Source organism: Phyllostomus hastatus, unplaced genomic scaffold (assembly GCF_019186645.2).
Source record: "Phyllostomus hastatus isolate PE091 unplaced genomic scaffold, TTU_PhHast_1.1 phas_contig_209, whole genome shotgun sequence".
NCBI classification, from domain to species: domain Eukaryota; kingdom Metazoa; phylum Chordata; class Mammalia; order Chiroptera; family Phyllostomidae; genus Phyllostomus; species Phyllostomus hastatus.
In genome coordinates, this window is record NW_025333735.1 from 19038440 (window position 1) to 19055505 (window position 17066).

General features: G+C 39.9%; 1 protein-coding gene across 2 annotated transcripts in view; it reads right to left on the minus strand.

Annotated features, from left to right (window-relative positions):
* PDE4B (phosphodiesterase 4B) overlaps positions 1 to 17066 on the minus strand; it is a 422721-nt gene that overhangs the window by 98784 nt on the left and 306871 nt on the right. For both annotated transcript variants that reach the window (XM_045835392.1, XM_045835393.1), the window contains 3 exons: positions 14843 to 14879; positions 14650 to 14720; positions 5899 to 5948 (listed from right to left, as the gene is read on the minus strand). In XM_045835392.1, the coding sequence (XP_045691348.1) occupies positions 5899 to 5948; positions 14650 to 14720; positions 14843 to 14879 (158 nt within the window). The remainder of the gene's footprint in view (positions 1 to 5898; positions 5949 to 14649; positions 14721 to 14842; positions 14880 to 17066) is intronic.

Genomic DNA, 17066 nt, shown 5'->3' on the forward strand with positions numbered 1-17066 from the left:
AGAAGTGAATCTTTTTTCCCAGCTTCCTCCTCCACCCTTTGCTTCAGAGCCCTGGTGCCCGAGCACAGTGTAGGCTGCATAAAGGTTGATTCATAGATGAGGGGCTATAGCTATAAGCCACACAGAGGTGGCAGAAAGGACAGAATTGTGTGTGTGTGTGTGTGTGTGTGTGTGTGTGTATGTTTGGAAGAAACTGTTTATTCAAGGAACTATATATCAAACACAACCTCACCAGCAGACATCAAGTTGGGCTGTGTAGAGCTAAAAGTAAGGCACATTTTTAAAAAGTGGAGTGCCACCCTACGTAGTCTTAATAACAGAAGGTGATTTTGCACACCAAACAGTGAGGCAACTATACCTGGGCATCTGCCTAAGCCTACTGTAACCAAAGAGAAAGAAAGTCCGTAACTAAAATGCAAAAGAAAGAAACTCTGGAGACAGATCGGCTACAGAATAAACTTTTCCTTTCTCTGGCTTACTGCTTTAGCAAAACCTGATGGTTGTCTCTGTAAAAAACGTGTCTGTATCTAGGTCCCTGGCAGTGATTTGCCTCTGGGAGGGCCAGCAATCTATTTAATGACTCCATTGACGTCAATAGCATAACTGAAATACTTACTAACATGCATGAGTCCAACTTTGGTGTGGGGGGGTGGATGGTGTTTCTCAGCAGTACAAAAACATGAAGTGGAGTCAACACGGAACGAACTCAGTTCTAGGCAGTGAGAGATTAGATGCTACAGGTCTCAGTGGTTTTACTTAATACGAAGACACATTCATATTAAATTTAGAAATTAATTTGGAACTGGTGAAATAGGCAGTATTGAGCAGGGCTTCATTTTTGACATTGTTTTAGGGTAGCATTTTACTTATTTGCGCTTTAAGTTGACTTGTTAATGTTTTTGTAACTACCTATACTTAATTTTAGACATAAATGAAATAACTGCAAATCAATATAAATAGCTCACTGTTGATACTCTAGGGGGGTAAACTTTCACAAGGCTATTTTAAACAAAAGCAATTCTTACAAAACAACAATTTGGGGAACTCAGAATTACTGGGGCTTTTTTAGTACATTTGCCCTATTGTTATATATGTAAGTTGCCTAAACACTCAAGATGAACAACTAAGGCAATTATACTAATAATTCAGGCCCATGACATTCAGAACACAGAGAAAAATAACCTAATATTTCTAGTTCCTTCTCTTTCTTTTTTGTAATTTCCTCCATCTCCTTCTCTACTTTGTCATGAGTGGCCACAGCCTTTGGTAACAAGATTGATTTTACTTGTATTTGTCCATAGGTTTTGCAATCCTGCCGGACAGTTCTTGCTTAATGTGGAAACGAAGCAAACGTTCTGCTTATGCCGGCTTTGTTTCCAGTCATCGGACACAGCCAGGCTCCCAGGCCATCGCCGTGGTTCTCAGAGAGCCCTTTGCTTGTGCACGCATGGTTTGTCTCTCATCCTCAACCTTGGTGGCTCTGGCAAAAACTGAGAACTGAGTCAGTGCCATGACTTTCTGAATTTCTCAGAATCCAAGATAAGTCTGAGCCCCTTGTGTGCTCCTCTAATAGACCCCGCATCTGGAACACCCCTATGAACTCCAGAGGACAATTCTTAATCAAAGTAAAGAAAGATACGGGAGGAACTCATGCTGAGAAACAGGCTTTTGAGGAGAAAGCTTCTTCTGTTGTATCAACCAGTGAAGAGTCCTTTCCTCCCCAGAATGGCCTGGATATTTAATAGAAAAAAATAGATTGCTGTGAGCACTAAAAAAAATGTTAATTCTGTTTTTCATTTAAGCCAACCTATTTCACTGGAAAGTTCTGTAGTATCTTATCTGATTTCCCCCCACACAGGCTTTTCTTGAAATATATCTAATTAACTGGAGTTGAAAACCACCATCAACAAAGGGTGAGGATGTCCAGGCTGGAAAGACTTTGGGTTTGCAGTAGTTTGGCTTGAAGTCTTCAAGAAAATTCTCTAGTCATCTTTGTGACATGGTTTGCTGTCATTTACAATGACCCATGGACTTGATGTTCTTCATAACAGCTGATCTGTTACATTGGTGATGCTCTTTCTCAATACATTTATCAGCAAATTTTGAAATAAGAAAACGAGTATAGGACATCCCATTTTGCACATCAATTTTTCTGCTACAAGGTAACATATATGACACACTATTACAAATCAAGTCACATTTGTATGACTCAAAAGTGCTAGCCATTAAAAGGAATGCTTCTCTGATCCTATGTAATGCAAAAAATCATTTTGTCAAGGGAGTGAACCCTTGATAATTTACCCTTTCAGTAAATTCTCACCATCTCAACATACCTGTAATCACTACTGAAATGCATATAAAAGCAAAGGATAGTTAGAATGGGTGGACAAAGTGGGACAACTATCCTCCACATGCACATATACACACAACACACACACACACATTGATTTTCTTCCTTCGTTTTTTAAAAGATTTTATTTATTTATTTTAAGAAAGAGAAAGGAGGGAGAAAGACAGGGAAACATCAATGTGTGGTTGCTTCTTATGTGCTCCTTGTTGGGGACCTGGCCCACAACACAGGCATGTGCCCTAGACTGGGAATCGAACCAGCGACCCCTTTGATTCCAAGCTGGGACTCAGTCCACTGAGCCACAGCAGCCAGGGCTGATTTTCTTTAATTATTCAATCTGTTAAAAGTAGTTTTGGGGCCTGACATCCTGAGAGACTTCAATTATCCACTTTCAGTGTGTATAGATCACAGAACCCAAGCTTCTGCACCATGTTTAGAAGTGGTTTTCTTCTATTTTAATTTTTGTTTTTTTTTCTTTTTCCTATGTATGCATCATCTAGAGAAAGCCTGGAGTTTATGCCTGTGAAAGGCAAAATGTGATAAAAATTGAGATGCTCATTAAACTCCATATCCTGCAGTGGGCTTTCTGCACCTTTCTCCTTAACCTGGGGCATATGGTTTCTACTTTGCTCCACTTTCTGAGTTTTAAAATCTCTATGACTTTATGGTGGCTCTCCTGTTCAAAGTTCAAAATGCCAATTTTTAAGACTTAACTCTTTTTGTTTAAAACCTATTAAGGACACACTACTATATTTAAGCAGTTACAGAGTGTGTTTCAAACCTCTTTTAATTTCAATGCAGTAACTCGTGTTAAATAGTAAAAAAACAAAACCACAACTGATTATTTTTCATAGCCATAGATATAAAAATATCGAGTCATAATAAATTTTAACTTACAAGCATCTTCCTTAAGATAAAAATCCCCAAACTTTATGTAGTTAGGAGAACTACCAGGAGGTCAACATTTACTGTGTTCCTGCTGTGTGAAAATAACTATGCTAATGCATATGGAATGATTAAGAGATGAATAAGATACAGCTACTACCTTTTAAAAGACATATGAGCTATGAACTACAGAATATCTTATAATAGGATTGTTGCCATAGCACAAAACATGAGCAATTACATCGAGCATGAGCAATTTTTTGCTAAATGATCAATTAGCAAGAAAATCTAAATTTTTTAGATTTTCTAAAAAAGTTAGGAAGTCTTTGCAGAGGAGGAAAATCTGTGTTGTGCCATGAGTGCTAAAAGAATAATTTAGGTTACACAGTGAAAAGAAAGGTACTGAAGACTAAGAAATTTGCTTTGATTTCCCCGGTGAATTATCCTAGTTATGATCAATTTTTAAGAGCAAATGTACCAATTTAACTGTAGTTTCTGACAATTAGCTTTTAAAATGAATTGCATCGCCTTCATTTAGATGAATTTAAAAATGCCTTTTAAAAAGGATTGCCTTTTCTCTTTTTCTCCCTCTCTGTCTCTCAAATTTGTTTTTATACAAGAATACAGTTACCTTAGTCAGGCTTTCCTAACAGTGGATTATTGCTAAAGCTGTGTAAATTATTGTGTTTTTTGTATCTTTTATCTAAGATCTCAATTGAAATACACAAGTATTCAGTGCTAATAAATGAAAACTTGATCTTATTATCATAAAAAAATCACCTTTTAAAACAGCACTCTGGCTTTTAGTTCTGCTTTCGCTGAGCCACTTATTTTTCATTCCCCTTTAAAGTTTCTATTTAAACACACCTCTTTGTCATATGCTGATAAATATTAAAATAACAGGAAAAATCTGCCTGACTCATTCAAGCTGATAATAAGAACAAAACACAGGATGTGTGTGTCCTCCTTCCTTCTCTAACCGTGTTTAAGCATTAAGAAGATTTTGAAACCTATAATTACATAATAATTGGGTATCACTGCACTCTCTTCCCAATGAAAAACCAGGATTTCTTGTAGTTTGCCACAAAGACAGACAAAAACAAATTGCCCAAGTGGTATGGTCTTCCTTTGCTCCATTGTTTTAAAAGAACTCAGCACAGACTCTAGTTGCCAAGCTGTAGTTACTGAGCCAATAATCACAAAATGATCTTTCCAACAGCATCTTTAGTTAATGGGCTAATTTATAGAATCACAAATATCATATTTCTCCTAATGTTTGTTAGTATTTATTACAAGAAGTTGAAAACATAGTTTAAATATTCAAACTGATTCAAAGTTAAAGTGCATCTTAGTAAATTTGGCTAACAGAAATATGAGCAAAGGCATCTCACTGGTAGGCCAGTATGACGAAAGGATAGTAGTTTCAAAACCACCTCCTTTGATCTCCAAGTATGTAACACCAGCATTATGTTAAAACACTCTATCTAGTTTCTTTTTATAAACTTCTAAAGGAAACAGTACATCAGCAAACCAGGGTTTTGAAGTACATGGGTACAGCACAATTTTCTTCTCTCTAATTCATATGGTACTCTAGAAGTAAATGCTATCTAATATCTTCCTCTTTCACTTCTGCTCTTGTTCTCAATCTTTTTCTCAAAAAAAAAATTCTTTAAAGCATGTACCAGAACTATTTCAGAAACCAACACACCAATGGAATCTAATGCCTTCGTTCCCTTCTTTTACACGAGAACACAACCTCTGAGGAAGATCCTGAGGACAAAGCGAAGGCACCAGCACTGCTGGAAACCCAGAAGTGTAGGAGGCAGCTGTAGGTGTGAGGTGATCTCACTATGAGTTCATCGTACTTGCTTCTTCTGCGGTTTTACTTGCGCTACTGCTACACTAGTAGGGTCAGGTCAAGGGGAAAAACTCCATTTTGCACTTAAAAAATGTCACCTTACTGGTTGCATCTTACGTCAAAAAGACTTTATATTCACTACATCTCCACACTGTTCCTTCAAGGTGGCCCTTCCTCTCTACATACAGCTCTCAACTCTACATGAAACACCTGGGCACAGCACTGAAAGATGAGAGTCAGGTTTCTTTAAAACAACACTTTGAGAGAAAAACTGGATGACCTCCAGAAGGAATGATTTGTGACCTAGAAAGAGCCTTTGGTTTCACACCTGGAAAGAATGTATATTCAAAGGGGATCTATGGTCAATGCTAAGAGGAAAACCACTGACATAGCCTGTGGGGCCCTCAGGCCAACGTGGGGGTACCTCTGGGCCTGTGAGGTTGTTTAGCTCTCTTGGAGTTCACTGGGGCCAGCAAGCTGAGGGCCAGTTGCACTATCAATACAGCTCTTCCTCCTGCTCCTTGTCTGGGAAGCAGCATTACCACTTGCCCATCACATTGTGAAAGCTGGGGCACACATAGGATGGGAAAGTCATTTGATACTGCTTTTCATTCAGTTTCACACAGAATGGAATAAAGCTCCAGGATGCTTTTGCTGGAGCTTTACTTTGCTTTTGAAAAAAGTCACCAGGAGACATACTATGGAGGGCCATGATATGCAAACAAATGCTATTATTCTAAAATATGTTCTGCATAAGAGGCACACTTTATTTTGAATCATGGAGCTAGGCCATGGCTAGGCTTACCTTGCAGGTTGACTCTGGAGACAGGAGGCTGACTAGCCACTGGGGACCTCCTGTGGAGACAGAGAGAAAAGAAGGCCTGAATCTTTGTACCAATACCCTCTCCCTGCCTCTTCAGGATAACTGAGCTTTCCAGGTCACAATGAGCTATCAAATGACATAATGCTTTCTCCGGAAGGCAGGCTCCTGTAACATGCGTAGATGACTGCAATTCTCTCACATCCAGATGGCCTGGAATTTCCCTATGCACAGCCTCCTGGATGCTCCAGCACTCCAGGAAGGAAGTCGTTTACTCTAGGTCCCTAACCAGCTCCTCTGTTTTAGGTTTCTCTGTTCCAGGGGACCCTCAGAAGAGGATATCCTTGCTCAGGAGTGATACCAAATGTGAGAGTGAATCCCAGATCCTGTGCGTAGTGCTATAGAAAGTTATAGCCAGAGCAGCCCTTGGAGATCAATCAGGCCTCCCAGTTTTGCACCTCACCAGCCTGAGACTCAGAGAGGTAAAGTCACTTGTCAAAGGTCACACAGCCACTAGGAATGGTAATCCAGGTTGCTTAATTTACAGAGTGGCCTTTTCATGGAGAAACTGGACATTATTTTATATCATAACAAACCTGCTAATGCCAAGAGTCAAATGAAAAAACTGAACTCACAAATACCGGGCCTGCTTCTCCTTTTCTTTACTGTTTTTCCTGTGTCTTCTTTACCATTCCCTCCCACCCCCCACGCTGCCCCCCACCCCCAAGCCCAGCCACTGCTGATTTTGCTGCTCTCACCATCCTTCTCATGCTTTGCAGAACTCCCCTGAATTCCCAATGCATTTCTGGAGAACCTCCCAGAGATGGTACAGAACAATGGCCTTCAAAACTGAGTGCATGAGGATCACCTGGAGGCTTACTGGAGACACACTGGATCTACCTCCAGGGTTCCTGATTCAGTCATCTTGGGATGGGCTTGAGAGTTTGCCCTCTTGACTAGTGTCTAAGTACTGATGCTGCTTGGTCAGGGGATCACATTTTCAGAACTACTGGTATAGAGGACTCTTTGCCCCTCTAAAGATCAACAGGGTATTAGCAGCGAGCAAGAAAGCAGGACTCTAGCCCAGTGGGTCCCTAAACACGGATGCTATCTGACTCACTTGGGTAGCTGTAACAATTATGAATCCCTTCCCTATCCCTGGAGAGTCAATTTCAGTACATCTGGGATAAGGTCTGGGAATCTGTAAGTTTTTACTTCTCTGTGAATTTTGATGTACAACAGGCAAGTTTGGGAAGGAGGCCAAATTTGATATGATAGAGAATGGCTCACAAAGGTATCACAAAGGAAAGTTCTCCTTATGGGTGTGACCACATAGTTATTTTTCTGGGTTTTCATTAAGTGCTCTAAATTCAGTTTTGGTCTCTTATGAGTAATCTATTTTCTAGGTAACTATGCTTTATAGTTTCAGGGTCTGATGGACAGGGTTCACATCTATCACATCTATTAGCGAGGTGGTCCTAGGCAAGGTACTTTTAAACACTCTGTGGCAGGAGATTTGCATGTGTGACAAGGGAAGGGAAATTGCTAAATTACAATGATTGCTTTGTTCTGCTAGGTAGGCACTGTGCTATGTGCTTCTTAGCTCCCCCTGGGAACATCATTATCTCATATTAAGGATAAGACAACTGAAGCTCAGAGAGGTTAAGAAACACATACATGTGGTTTATAACTGGCATGGTCGGGATTCAGAGCTAAGTCATTCTGAATCCAAAATACATGCACATTCCACTCCTCCATCTGCTCATAACACCTGCACTCAAACTGAGGGCTGTTTTTTAGGAAAATTAAGAGATTAAATTTCAAACTACTTAATCTGCCATTCAAAATCCTTTGCTCTTTGTCCTCAGCATACTTTTCCCAGTTTACCTCCCAGAATTCCTTCTTGCCTGGTGTTTCATTTCAAACCACTGACTGGCTGTTTATGCTTTTTGCATCTTGTACTTCACCTTAGTAGCACTTTAACATTGTAATTAAAATAGGCACTGTCCAATTACTGTTCAATATATAGAACTCCTTAATTTAAGTGTCAACTGTATGCAGGCAGGGAACAACTTATTCACTACTGGTTCCCTAAAACCAGAATGGTCTTTCACATGTCAAGCCGTTGGTAAATACTGAGTGAATAGATGAATGAATGAACTAATCAGACATTGCCATGGCCAAATTTCATCACTTCTTTCCTTGATCGTGTGCTTTCTCTTTCCTGACATTGCTCAGGCCATTACTCCAAAAGTAAAGCTATCCCTGAACAAATTCACACATCTAAATACCATTTAATCCTTCTGTGATGTAAAATAAGGAATACAAATTTGGTCTTCCTCCTGTTGCCCCCTGGAATTTCCTAAGTGAGAAGAGTGATAAAGGTGTCTTTTGTTATCTTAATGAGGTGAATTTTGGAAAAATCCCTGGCACTGGTTGCCAGAGGAACCAATCTTGTGATTTGAGAGTTGAAACTTTCAGCCCCACCCCAGACCTCAGGGGGAGGGAAAAGGTCTGGAGATTGTGTTCAATCACCAATGGCCAATGATCTAATGAATCCTGCCTTGGTTCCGAAACCTTCATAAAAACCCAAAGGGACTGGATAGGTGAACACGTGGAGAGTGGCATGCTCAGAGAGCACGGAAGCTCTGTGCTCCTTCCCACATACCTTGTCCTATGCATTTTTCTTCATCTGCCTATTCATGAGTTATATATTCATTTCTAATAAATCAGTAATCTAGTAAGTAAAATGTTTTTTTTTTTTAGTTTTGTGAACCACTCTAGTAAATTAATCAAACACAAGGAACCTCTGATCTAGAGCCAGCAGGTCAAGAGCACAGGTGACAACCTGGATTTGTGATTGGCATCTGAAATGGGGAGTAGGGAAAGTTTTGTAGGACTAAACCCTTAACCTGTGGGATCTGATGCTATCTCCAGGCAAACAATGTCAGAATTGAGTTGAATAGTGGGTCGCCCGGCTGTTACCATGGAGAATTGCTCTGATGTAAGGGGGAAAAAAAACTAGACATCAGAATTTGTGTCTGAATCATACTTTCAAAGGCCAAATGTCATCTTCTCTAATGGATGTCATCCCCTTAGCTAGAAATGATCTTCCCTGTAAACTCCCATGGTGCTTTCTTTGTACCTTCAGGGTCATTCCCTCATGTTACAACTCATGCAGGCACATATCATCCTGACTACTAATCTGTGGCCCATTGATGGCAGGATCCAGCTCTGACCCCTTTCCATATAACCCCTGCAGGACCCACCAACTTGCCTCACAAATAGGAGGCACTCCATAAACACTGGTAAATTGTTGATTGAAAGAACCGTTGATGTGAAAATGATTTGAGGAACCACATATCGTATGAATGTTTCATCTGGTTTCCTTTTTCCTGTAGAGTGTTGGTTCTACATTCTACTGGCTGATCCTCAAACACAGCATACAACTCATGTTGCTGGGCCCTTGCCTATGTCTAGGTCAGCTGGACACTTTTCCCCTCCTCTTAAAGTGGCAGACTCCTTCATAAGTTCTGGGACTCTGCTCAGGCATCACCTCCCCACAGAGCCTTCCCTCCTGTGTAGAGTCTTTGTCTGTACTACTTGTAGTTTCCTATGCTTGCCTCATCATAGCACTGCTCATGCTAGGTTGCAATTCCCATTTTCCTGGCTATCATCTCAACTCACCTGTAAGAAATTTAAGCAAAGATTGACTCCCATTCATCTTTGTAACCTTGGAATCAGTAAAATATCTGATATGATATAGGTATTCATTATGTCTTCATTGGATTAATATGTGTTTATAATAATTTTATTTTACCCATCTTTTGTGAATTACAAAGAAGGCTTTTGTAAAAGGAGATGTTGAACTAAAAGACACTAAATGTTGTAAATGTCTTCTTAATAGCATGGCTACTCATAGCACCTAATTCTCCCAATGCCTTCTTGAGAATTACAAAAATTACATAAATTGCTTTGTCCTGGGAGTTAATTGTGAAAATATAGTGTTTTTTTTCAGATAAGCATCTGTGCATATAACACACGAAAAGGCAAGAACCATGTTTATTTGGTTTATCACTTAAGCCTGGTACCCATAAGAGGCTCAGTACATTTTAAATGAATGAATTTGAAACACAAAGGACTTCTAGAAGCTGCATTATGTCTTATAAAGCATGAGAGTACCAATTAGAAACCAGTGAGTGCCAGAAGAAAATGCCATTGGCTACTCAGTTTCCAATGGTCTCTATCATATGGAAGAACCATGAGAAGTTATATGCCTGAGATGCTGAAGACAGTGGTCTTGACATGGAGGTAATATGGCCCCAGCGTTGAGTAAGTCCATCCCTGAAGAGCACAGTGGAGAAAGAACTGAACTTTGAATAAGAAGACAAGAATCCTAACCCTGGCTCTGGCTCCTTCCAACTGTTTAGTCTTGGGCAACCCACTGAAACTCTCAGTTTCCTCCTCACTTGGGAGAACAGGCAGCAACTAACATTTACTATGAATTTACAATGTGCCAGGTCCTGTGTGAGAGGTTTTACATATATTTCCTCACTTTGAGGAAATTTGGCTAGGTTCTTTCCAACTCTGAATGTGCAAAATTTTATTATTCTCAGCTAATTTAAATCCCATGCCAAAGTACATAAAGCAATGAAAGACACTTCAGATATACACTGAAAAAAAATTAAGTGGTTGTTAATTCTTTCTCAAAGAATGCACACATGTTGTTGAATTATGCCCTGGAAGAAAGTTAATACAGAGATGTCACATGATTTCCTGCTAGCCCCTGGTGATATCTGTGAGGCTAGTGACACAGTTGAGTGATGGGGACCCCTCTTTGCTCCCAGTTCTACTCCCTGGTCATCAGGATGGTAGGCATTCTCACCGACTCATGTGATTTCCCCACTAGTCTGTGTGAAGGCAGTAAATGGTTTAGGGATGCTTATCTAAAGTAACAACTCTAAAGGAAAGCCATATTTTCAACATTAACTCCTGGGACAAAAGAAATATAGGTTTTAACTTGAAGCCAAGAAATACAGGCACAATCAAATTCCTCAGTGGAACATTTTGTGGAAGTGCAAGGAATTCACTTCAACAGGAACTTTGAGATTTTCACCCATTGGGTGGTAAAGCTCAGGCAGACAATGGAATGCTTTTATGCAGAGCAAAGAGCCAAAAGATAAAGGAAATCTTGACTTATGAAAAGTGTAATTCTATGTGGGAGTTCCTTTTCAGATAATAAACCACACTCTAGAGTCTTACGAAAACCACCCCAAGGACATATTCTTGCTTAAATGTTACATTCAGGATGAAGGGGTAGCACTCTGGAACCCAAGGCAAAGAGCCCAGAAAGAATTTTTGATTTCCATGAGTTTCACATGTTCAGTTGTTTGGATAAGGGAATATGTGGGGTGAGGGGCTCTGAGAGAGCTCTTGGTACAGTGGGTCCATTCCTGGCGGATATTCTTCAATTTCCTTTACCTGTTTGAGGGTGTTGACAATTATGAATAGAACACAGTGCATTATGAACTGTGCATTGAAACTTCTATGGATTGGTGTTGGTTTCAAGGAAGTACTTGAAATCAATGAGGATCAATGCTGTACAAATATGTGCATGGATTTGAGAAAGATCATTAGCAATGATCTTACTGCTGGGAATCTGTTCTGTTTGGTGGGTGTGCTTTGGTTGGGGCAAAAGATGACACAAAAAGCCATGATTTGAGCGGGTGGTCCTCAGCCAGAGTGTGAGCATGGGCTCTGAACATGGCAGTTATGGTGTGAGGGTACTTAGTTCCTGAAAATTAACATGGCTCAAAGCACCTGAGACAGACCAGATTCTCAAGAAAGTAGCTTCAGATGACATAGTCTGTTAATCATCAGAGTTAGGCTGAATGTCCCAATACTAAGAACAGCCAAGCTGCATGCTAACAAACCAGTAACTGAAAACAAACATCTGTCTGATCCCTTCCCCTCTCCCTTCCATCTCGGCTCCTGGATCTATTTAATGTAGTGACCTTGAGTCCTGATTTGCTAAGAAGCCTCTGAAAAGTGCCCTTATTGACCCTTTGTTCCCCAATTCCAACATTTATCATCTTGGTCCAGGGCATCACTCCTCATATTTTAATTCCTGAAAACACTCTCATAGCTCATGTCTCTGCCTTCAGGCTCTCTGAACTGCATATACTCAGAAGATCCTCCTAAATGATTCTCTGTTCCAATGCCTTCAGACATTTCTTCCCATAACCCAGGAGACTTACCAGGAGGAACAAATGGAAAGAACACTGCAATGAGACTCAGGATACTGGGTTTAAAGTGGCACTCTGCTGTTCACCAGAAGCTGTATGTTCTTGCACAAGCCATTGAATCTCCCTAAGCTTCATTTCTTTATCCATAGAGTGGGGGTGACAATATCTGTCATGAATATCATTTATGGTGATTGAAACAGAGGTAGTGAATGTGAAACCTCAAAGTGTTACATTGTTTCCAGACTTAGGGAGAAAAATATAACTACCAATTATAGTAGCCCACATTTATTCAGCATCTACAATGTGCTAGATGCTGTGATAAAAGCTTTACAAGTGTCAACTCATTTAGTCTTCAGAACAACCCTATTTTACTGAGTGAAGAAACTGATGTAGAGAGGTTAATTTGCCCAAGTCATATAACTTTCAAGTGGTAGAACTGGGTTATGAAGCTAGTAAGTAAGGCCTCAGAGGCCATAATCTATAAAGAAAAAAAGATAGGAAAAGAAAAGGTATCACTTCCGAAAAACGAATTTCCTAAATAATTGGTGGTCTTTTTCCAATAATTATTTATTGAGAATTCACATGTATGATGAATATTTATGGGGCTCTCACTATGTGTCAGAGACTCAGCTAATTCTTGGAAATTCAAGAAAAAGTAACTGTAATTCTCAAGGGTCCCCAAGAGGCATGTTGTCCAGTGGTGGGCGGAGATCCATAAATGGTATGATAAGGTTGGCAGAGTGGTCTGGGGCCACTGAGGGTACTCATCCTGGCTTGGTGGGGTCAGGAAAAACATCCTGGTGAAGGTGATTCTAAAGATGGTTTACAAAGGACAAGCAGACTTTAGCCAGGCAATCACTGGCAGGTGGCAAGGGACATTTTAGGAAGAGAAAACAGTAAGTCCAGAATCAGGGTGGAGAATAGAACAGCCAGAGAACAACCAGACCAGTGTTGTTAGAAGGTGATCCCACATGGTCAGAGACCTGGTCCAATTGTCCACTACTGTATGCCCTGGCACTCCCTATTACAATGCAAGTCTTGAAAAGGCAGAGAACTTGTATGTTTTGGTCACTACTGTAGCATCAGTGACTGGTACAAAGTGGGTGATCAATAACTATTTCTTACATACATGTATGCATGGATGAACAGTATAACTAAATAAATACTTTTTTTGGGTGAATTATTTAATCAAAGACTAAAGAAGGACCCACTGCAAAAGAGATTGGGCAAGCCTCTAACTTTCATGTGTAGTGTGTCAAATATACACCCAAACAGCTATCAAAGTAACTTGAGCTGGATCGTGAGGTACCTTGGGAACCAAGTGCCCACATTTAAACTCTCTGAAAGATTAGAGTGAACCATTGAAATGCCTCAAGCTGGAGAGTGACGTGGTCAAACAGCATGTGAGAAAAATTACTCCAGTGGCAGTTTGGTGAAAAGTATAGAGAAGAGAACAGTGCTGGGAAAGACTCCATTGAGTATGCAGAGCTCTTGCGGGAGGCTGTGTGTGTAACAAGTTATCGAACAGTGAAATAAGAAGTAAGTTTTTGGAACAGAGTTTATTCTCACTTCTAACAATTCCACTCCATGAAAATTTGCATCAAAGCAAAATAGAGGGTTGATGAATGATTTTGCAAAGACTGAAGAGACCGGGTGTTCTGTAACCAACACTGACAGGAAAAATCAGGAGATTTGGGATTTGGCCCTGGTGTGTCTGTAATTATGATGCAGTTGCCAGTAAGGCTGGGTTTCTCCTCCTGTCAAACAATCAGTCCTGCTATTCCAGGATCATGGATTCTATGACCTTGTGAGCCCTATGCTGGCCTTTTAAAATAGTGGACAGTGAACTGCATAGCATTTGGACTCATATGTTGAAATGATTTTGGAAGACATAATTACTGTAGAAATATCAAGTTCAAACCCACAGTTTTACCAATGAGGAGACCAAGGTTCAGCAATGTTAACTAAAATGACTGAGGTTATGTAGTTAGTTAGGGGGAAAGGAGAAAATCATCAAATTGAATGAACCTGTTTATATATTATCAAAAAATAGCCTACCTGGACATGCACTTTTTGGTAACTTTAACCTTAAGTTTGAATCTCTGGATTCATTAACAACTTTTCCAAAAGAATTTTAATAGAACTCATGGCTGTTACTGATAAGTATTCATATTTTCCAAAGTGGTAAATATAAAAAAGTCAACAAAAATTCTCATTTCATTTTTACACTTGTTGAATTCCAACTGTCTACTGTGTGTTAAGGGTATAGGGATGAACCAAGGAAGATCCAGACTAATTTCTAACATTTTACCAGTTCTAACATACTATGGTAGTCTATCTTATTTTTATATTTCGTCATGTATTTTAACTTAGCTTAGATGGCAAATTTCCATGACATAGTGGTTCATTTTTGGTTTGTTTGTTTTAATGCTGTTCAATGGTTTTGCCTTTATGACACAGATTCCTAATTCCATGAAAAGTCCATGCTTACTTGTTGGCTGTTCCATGAAGGTTGGTCAGTACAGTGAAGTTGTTTCTCACACTTCGCAAACTGGCAAGGACCTGTAAGAAGAACGTTTCAATGTTCAAAAACAAAAGGAGATGAATGGGAGGGTTCAGAAGCAGCACTTAGCAACAACACACAGGGACGGGGTGAGAGTGAGCTGGGCCAGCATGATACGTACCTGGGCAAAAGGCGTCACAATCAAGTCATCGCCATGTCTGGGGAAGAGAGAGAAAAGAAGCATTTAAAAATACATTTGAATTATAACTCTGACATATAAGCTATAATATTAAACTTTGTTGGTGTTAACAACATACAGGTTATAAAAGTCCTTTTATCTTAATATAAGGCAGGACTGATTTAAGTCTAAATAGGGATCTCAGGAACTTTAAGGAAAAACAAAAAACAAAACCAAACCAAAAATCTACCAGTTCATGGCTCCTGGATTTACAGTGACTACACATAAAAGCATTTGCAAGTAAGCATATATCCCGAGGGTATATTCCCATTACCTAGCAGACTCAGAGTAATTCAAAGCGACTTGTGGATTTGGGTCCTCAGAGCCAGGAAATTCAAAGGGAGGGCGGCTCACGGGCACATACAGAGTTGGAAAAAATGGCCTAACAGTCTGGATAAAGGTTAACTTTGGATTTCCTGGCTTTTGTTGATTTGAACCACAGCCTTAATGCCATTTAAACACAGATTTCTGTCTGCAAATCCCATTACTTTTTGTTTTTAATATAACTTTTTTTTCTTAAAGTACCCAGGGAAAAGCTTTTAATGGGAGTGTATGAACTGAACCTGCTATTACCATATCATTGTTGCTCATTTTGTCCCAAAGATCTGATTAAGCTGTACCCCATGTTATGTAAATCCATACTTAGGAACCATCAAAAGTGTGTTTTTAGAAATGTATTCTTTCTCTGGCACAAGCTTTGATGAAAAATTTACTTGAGCCCACATGCAGCAAACTCTCCATTAAAGTCATTAGAAGACACATTGGCCTGAGCTGCAGACACAGAGTCAGGCCACTTTGCTATCGTGGTGTGTATCATAACAGCCACACAGACACCGGCTGGCAATGAGCTTCCTTCACTGTCTGACCCAGCTTCTCTGTGTTGTCACCGTATAAATATGGCATCATATTCGTTAAGTATGTGAGTGCAACCAATAATTATTAAGCACCTGCCCATTATTGTATGAGTCCTGGGGATCCAGAGGCCTGGGGATCCACTTACATGCATGAGGGCCTCTTCTCTAACACAGGCTTGTACTTAGGGGTCTTATATTATATGGTATTTTTCTTTCTACCTTTGTCTTTAGCTAGAAGGCCCACTTCAACTCAGTTGAGTAAATGTGCTGTGCATTAACTTTGTACTGTGACTATAAGAATAATATTGACAAGCATAAGCATGCTTTGCATGATTGATGTATGTGAGGCCCTGTGATAAGCACTTTATGTGTATTATCTTTAAAAAAATTTTTACAACAAGACTTAAGGCAGGTACTCTTAATATACCCATTTTATAGATATGATCATGGCTCAGAGGAGTTAAGCAACTGCTCTACTAGCACATAACTAATAAGTAAAGAAAAGTGAAACTCTTGATTCTAAAAGTCTTTGCTTTTTTAAAAAAATGCTCATCTGAGGATATGTTTTTATTGATTTTTTATGGATGTAGAGAGAGAAACATCTATCAGTTGCCTCCTATATGTGCCCTGACCAGGATTGGAACCTGTAACCTAGGCATGTGCCCTGACTGGGAATTGAATGCTCAGCCTTTTGGTGTATGGGATGATGCTCCCACCAACTGAGCCACCTGGGCAGGGTCAAAGTCTGTGGTTTTATTTTGTCTTTCATTTTTGTTGTTTTATTGTTTATGTGATATCACAGATGTCCCATTTCCCCCCTTTGCCCCCTCCACCCAGCCTGCTCCCCACTTCCGTAGTCAGTTACAAGTCTGTGCTTTTAATCATTATGTTTCCTCTTTTTACACCGACTCTGCATAGTTGACAGATTGAATTAGACTGAATCTATGACCCCCTGCCCCCTGCTGAAAAAAGTTAAAACATAGTAAGGGAGATGGAAAAATATTCAAAACAGCAAAACACTGCAATAGAAGTTTAAGTACAAAATGAGAAATGCAAGCATGGATACTTAACAGAGTGTGAAGGAGAGGTGATAATTACAGATCAGAAGAAATAGAAAATGCTTTATTGAATGAATGGTGTGTAAGATGACCTTTCAAATGGCGTGGATGGCAGATGCTACCAGTGAGAGAAATTGCCAGAACAAAGGCATTGGAATGGGAAAGTACTGAACATGCTCACCGAGACACTTGGTGCCTGTTTGGGTGGAGCTGAGCATGTTAACTGCAGACATTTCCAGAGGGAAAGACTGACAG